This window comes from Tribolium madens, unplaced genomic scaffold (assembly GCF_015345945.1).
Source record: "Tribolium madens isolate multiple individuals breed KSU strain unplaced genomic scaffold, Tmad_KSU_1.1 Scaffold_91;HRSCAF=231;Tcas5.2_LG7, whole genome shotgun sequence".
Classification (NCBI taxonomy): domain Eukaryota; kingdom Metazoa; phylum Arthropoda; class Insecta; order Coleoptera; family Tenebrionidae; genus Tribolium; species Tribolium madens.
In genome coordinates this window covers 10,214,125-10,220,766 of record NW_025401063.1, presented here as the reverse complement: position 1 = coordinate 10,220,766, position 6,642 = coordinate 10,214,125, and the positions used below count along the sequence as shown (strand labels likewise).

The window sequence follows — 6,642 nt, the reverse complement described above, 5'->3', positions numbered from 1 at the left end:
AACTTGCACCTTGACTATTTATTTCTGTTCCAAACATAATTTTCCATGTTTTTGTTTGCTGCGGGCTGTTAGAAGAGGAAACAAGAAAGCTGTATTCTAGATTGTAACTATTTGTTTTAGGTTATTTGTATATTTTATTGGCAAAATTTGTGTACCGTTATTAAATAATTATAAAAACCGTATACAAGATTATCAGTAACATTAAATAGACATAAAAAATGACAAATGTCAAAAAATAAATATTAAAATTTTTTGACAGATAAATTTTTTTTAACATTTTTTTCATGTTCCTGCTATCTTATCTTACTTGGAATTTTACTCTGGGGTGCGAGTTCTGAAACACCTGTGTATTATTTTTCTTGAGTATCGCGTCATAAACAAAGAATTTTTTCAATTACGTTAATTGTTAATTGCACATTTGCAATGTCTTTATAACTTTCTTCATTGTTTACAAGAATTCACTTTTATACAATTAAAATAAAAAGTGTTTACGATTTTTTATGACTCCTAAAGGACTTTGATGATTCTAATTTAATTTTTTCATGCCTTCACTTAACTTAAAAGTACTTAAAGAATTTACTATTTTTGCTACAATACAAATCCAAGTTAAGACCAATGTTGCAACAGTGGTCTTTGCATTGAAACCAAAACTAAAACCAAATAATTGTCCACACTCTCCAACTTATTTTTTCATCAGTAACCGTTCTGTTACTCCTAAATAATTCAAATGAGTCTCAACCTGGCCATCAGTGTCCGCAAATGGCGAATTTCCCCTTTCCATCCTCTGAATCTTCTAACAAAAGCTCATTGTTGCACTTGGAACGAAGCGAAAAGCTAAACTTTGGGCACATGTCGAAACGAAATCTGATTGGTTATCCGGCAAAGTCTCCTCAATGCTTCACAACACGCGTTTAGTTCCTTTTCGCTCTTCGCGTTGTAAAGCAGTCCGCGGTGGTCGAAATTTCACACGTGACAGGACTCGGCCAGGACGAAATCCTGGCGATGTGGCGGCGGTGAAGTGACAGATATGTGATTCGGGCCAGGATGCGCTTTCCTGCTGGGATCCTCAGGTCAGTCGATTTTCAGCAGGAAATTTTTAATTTAAAAAGTGTCACGTTTACGTGGGTGACAACGTGCGCAATTTAACAATATTTGATAAACAGTTACGTTCATTCAAATTCTGAAGTGAATGGGTCGGAGAAAAATTAATTAGTGTGATAATTGTTATTAGTGTTGTTAAGTCGGCACGAACAACGAATTTTCATTAATCAAAATTTCGTCAAACGATTATTAAGTTTGATCACAGGGAATTTAATTTGACACAATTTTTTTCTTTTAGATTTATTTATTTAAAGTCTAATAAAGGTTTTTAACATATCTTTGTGATCCTTTGATATTGTTGTTTGGCTGTCTACTTGGTATTCAATTATGTGTTTATATATAATAAAAAATTTGACAAAGGCTCTTTATATTTGATGAATTATGAGCTTAGAAAACATCTTTTGTATTTTAGGATATATGTACTTTTTTATTACGCAATATGACGATTTATTGTCACCACGAAAGATATTAAAGTCTAAAATAAATCATTTTTTAATTGGAATATTAAAAGTAGGACATTTATTATAATTCCTCAAATGTGTTATTTTTCAGTAAAAAGTAGTTGGTAGATATGTTATTCTTCTTTTAGTAACATATGACTTATTAACAAGTTAACAACCTGTTTGTTCATAAACTATTTTAATGAAAAATATACGAACCTATTTGGTTTATGTTTTTTGTTTTGATTTTAGCGTTTTCAAATTCTTAGCTGTTGACGATTTTGGTGATCAAAGCCTTTTTTTGATTTTGGCAGTAAGTCTAATCAGAATCAATATTTAGTAGCGGGGACAAAGAAGCGGTTAATATTTTTTTCCAGCTGTAGACCTCTACATGTTCCCTTTAAGCGGATTTTTGAAGAATTTTGTTTTTTTTTTATAAAAATTTTAATAAAATTAAACAGAGAAAAAAAACAGAAATAACATTTTCAAAGCTACTTTAATATTTCAGTTTTCTCTTATTGTTATTAGTTTTTTATTGTTTTTTTCATTTTCGCCATCCACCTGGTGGTGTAATTTTTGAGAAACATTAGTAAATGCTTTACTTTTTCAGATTTTTAAATTATAATTAGTAACTTAATATTATACAAAATTTTGATTTTATTAAATAACAAAGTCGTTAACAAAACTTATTTTGTGAAATATTTGAAGATTACATAAATAAAAAAGTACATACTTCAAAAAACATGCTTTCATTTTAATTTGTTCCAATACGAAAAACTACCTCGAAATTCTCGTCTACAGGCCTCATCACGTCCAAAATTTATTAAGCATCCGGCATTAGTGTCTATTTATTTGACAGCACCCAGAATGAATTTTTCCACACCGTGCTTTATCGGCATTCTTATGAGCTTAAAAATATTTTCATTCTAATATAAATAAACATCGATGGTCACTTCTTTATTTATTACTGTTGCATGTGGAATACATAATACCACCTTAACAAAAATGAAACATCGTGCCCCGTAATTGAACATTGACGGCGTTCGTGTGGCACTACAATTTCCTAGTTTTCAGAGAACTTGTAACGTATAATTTTACTCAACAAGACCTTAAAGTTGTTTTTATTATGCGTTTAGTGACGATAAAGCGAAATAACTTTGTTTTTCCAGTCGGAAAATCACATTTTCGAGATTGTTTCGCTTGGATGGGAATCATTTACGCGCTTTCATGGTGCCATCTTCAAGTCGATAATTAGAGGATAAAAAAGCTTACTTTTTCTCCCTATTGTTGTCAGAGAATCGATAAATCATGCAATGATACGATAATAAGAGAGTGTCAAATCGAGTGGCCACACATAAATCTTCAAAGGGACGAGGTGCTAATGTGTTTTGACTCGAACTAATTAATATAACTTTTCAGTGAGGCATTGTTAGTTCGTATCAATTAATTTGAAATTATAATTTCGAACCAGACGGCCATTAAAAGTATCATAACCACTGTTATTATCGTATCAAATTTATTACTCGAACAATAAAGTACTAAAAATGGTAACACATGTGCTAAATCTCTCTGGAACATTCATTTGAATAACGAAGCGAAATTGACAATAATGGGATTTATGGGCGAAAAGAAAAATACTGAAAGCAAGTGTGGATTAGATAAATAATTCCAGAATAGAATAACTCGAATTCTTTATTTAAAAAATCAAGGATATGGAGACAGGTGAGCTATGTTAGTAATTCATGTTTTACATTTGTTACCAATAAAACAGAATCAATTTGGAACGATTTTAGAATTATTGGGACAGATGGAACCAATTAAAAATAAAATTCTCACAGTTTTGTTCTTTTTCGAAATTTATAGCCGCTTAAACTTCACTTTTCGATGTTTTTTCCGAATGTAATCATAATTTAAGCTGCCGCAAGGTCTTTAATCTATTTTACTTGTAATTTTACAGCTTTTCATTTGGCTTTATTGCTATTTTATAGCATACAAGTAAATTTTATTAATGCAATGATTGCTTTTGACTTGAAGGTGTCTGGCAGATTTATTAAATGCATTTTTTCTGCTCACGTGATAAACAGCAAACATTTTTGACTTTGAAATAGTTGCTATTGAGTTTAACGATTCATGTACACAGTGCTTCAGAAGTAATGTCTCAAACTCGGCTCTCAAGCGGGCACGTTCGACCGTTTTCAGATGGGATGGAGCCGATGGTCGGCAGTTGTCGGTTTTCCGGCATTGGGATGGGTCGATGGAGAGTTGACGAAAATTGATAAATCGTTTGCTCAAATTATTAAGAATTTTGACTATGAGTTATCACTTATCGCATTTGACTTGTTTTGAAAGGAATACTCGTAAAATAATATTTGAAACGTTTCTTTAAAATTAAAAATTGATCTGATTCATGGTTTTGATGTCCAAAGTCACCATTTCACAAAATAATTAATTTATTGTTTTATTTACTAATAAATTTATTAATTAATGTAGAAGTTAAGGGTTGTTTACTATTTATCAACAATAAAGGATTTTATGTGATTTTGGTGACATTTTTCACAGAAATCGAGTTGTGGCTTCATTTTCAATCAAATAAAATTTTTACACCAATTCCTAATATTCCAAGTCAACGAGTGCGGTTTAAATTTATAGGGTGGCTCTAATTATGCCGCCGAGTTGGGTTTATCCCAGGCAAAAATTTGTCCTTAAGGGTGTTATTTGCCTGCAACCTTTTTGCCCTGTGTATTAGAATCCCGATAATAAACATAAAATGTCTTGGGCAAATAACACCCTCAACGACATATTTTTGCCTGGAATATATTCAAATCAGTGTTAATTTTCAATTCTTTACCTAAATCCGCCTTTATGTAAAGAATTAACAAGTTTTTACTTATTTCAAAAGCTATCGATTAAAATCAAAAAATGGGAATGTTCAGCTTTACTACTTTATCATTTGTCATTTTTTACTGAATGAAAACGGATGACCTGCGGGCACATTGTCAACGTTTTCTAAGAAAAAATTATTTTATTCCTCTCAAAACAAGTCAAATGCGATAAGTAATTACACATAGTCAAAATTCTTAATAATTTGAGCAAACGATTTATCAATTTTCGTCAACTCTCCATCGACCCATCCCAATGCCGAAAAACCGACAACTGCCGACCATCGGCTCCATCCCATCTGAAAACGGACGAACGTGCCTGCTCGAGAGCCGAGTTTTGTGACATTACTTCTGAAGCACTGTGTACTTTTTTTAATTCGTTTGTAAATAAAGTTTTTTGCAAAAATTAGATTTTTGGCTATGTTGACGCAGACTACATAGGGAAATCACACACTTTCTCCCTTTTTGATACGTAATGTGATACCTGTTTTAAGATTATTTGGATTTCCAGGAAGGAAATTTGTGTTCTACTCTGCCCAAGCTTATATTCAGCCCTAATGTTTGTAGTTATAATAAGTTCACTCTTATTTCACGAGCAGAAATGACCCACTTTCTTACCTGTTTATACAAACGGCATATTTTCGCGAAAATAAAACCGTGCTGCGTCTCGAATTAAAATCAACAAACCGCAAGTTTTAACCCTCTTGAGAATTTTCAACTCTCGTTAAACACTTCCTCGCTTTATTTTTAGTTCGTACGTCATTCGAAATGAATATTCGATTGAAATCAATGCAAGGAGAAGAGAGACCAAACCGTGGACACGGAATTTCTTATCACTGTCGATAATAATTCCACAATTCGTCGATTACGTAATTGCGTTGGCATTGATGTTGTAGCAAAAGACGTCCAATTTTAACTTTTGTGGGTCATAAAAGAATGGAGGAATTTTTCTGAATGAAACAACGAGGAATGGGTCGTATTTCAAATGTACGTTTCGTGACGTGAATTTATTCACTGTTTACAAAGTACCGGAAAAACGGCGCAGCTGTGGATATAATGCACAAAGGTGTTTGTGAAATTTGACAATTTTGATACACGCTTTTTTGAAGACGCGTGGGTCGTTAAACGAACGATTTAACGGGTTTTTAAGTGTTCAGATTTGAATTTCCAGCACCCTTGTTTCCGGTTTTGGGAACATTTGTGGACTTGCGGGGCCGTAATTAACCCATCAAGAACTAATTGTTGGTAAAATTGTAATCTGAGACGTGAGAATCTGACATTCTTTGGCTGAGTCATAGGTATCAAGTTCAAAATCTCAGGAAATTTGTTACCTCCGACCTAATTTTATTCTCTTACGTCAATAAAATATTAAATTTTGTTTTAAATAGCGATAAATTTCTTGGACTCTTATTTTAGGAATTACATAATAGCAAAGTTGTAAAAGTATTGATTGTGATAGGAAATGCGCTTCAATTGAATATGATTCGCCTTTTAATGTTGTCATTAAAGATAATAAAAATATTTTAATGCGTTGTTTTGTAATGGTGAGATAACCTTTTCATCTGGACTAATATTTTATATGAAATTTATGTCTCAGTGGCTTAAACTAATTTCAGTTAACTAAAACTTTTGGTCTAGAAATCAAAAATAAAAGATTAATAACAGAAATAAGACCTTTTGTAAAGGAAACGCTTGTGCTAAAGACGTTTAAAGTTCCAAGAAGCATGAAGATTAATCACATTTAAACCAATTTGTTTTAGCATAATATAAACTAATTGCAATTTAGTTGCACTATGAACTTTCAACATTGTTTTAATTAGATTAATTTTGAAGAAATTCGATATTTTCTAAAAATAGCTATTGTGTTAGAGTCCAACTCTGGTTTAATTAATTGTCTCAAATTCTATTATAAAGCAATAAACAGTTTAAGACGCTTACCAAAATGTTTGTCTGGACGATATAATTAAAATAAGTGAAAAATGTGGGGTCAATGTTCAAATCTCAATTATGAACTAGAACCGCTCTATTTATAGTTACTATTACCTCATTTTGAAAAAACAGGAAATTAATAGGGCAGATAATGTATTGTGTTATCTTTGGCTGCTAAATCAATAAACTCGAGTTGCAATAAAATTCCATTTTATTTTTTACTATGAACGAGTAGTTGAAAGTTGTTTTCTCTCATGTTACATCCACCCTTGAATTTTTATTTTTTATCGTCT

At 31.7% G+C, this 6,642-nt stretch overlaps 1 protein-coding gene across 1 annotated transcript in view; it reads left to right on the top strand.

Annotated features, from left to right (window-relative positions):
• Positions 1–866: 866 nt before the first annotated feature.
• Positions 867–6,642, top strand: part of LOC123010930 (thrombospondin type-1 domain-containing protein 4) — a 45,876-nt gene continuing 40,100 nt past the window's right edge. Inside the window, exon 1 of the mRNA XM_044408122.1 lies at positions 867–1,070. Coding sequence (XP_044264057.1) covers positions 1,045–1,070 — 26 coding nt within the window. The 5' untranslated portion in view covers positions 867–1,044. The remainder of the gene's footprint in view (positions 1,071–6,642) is intronic.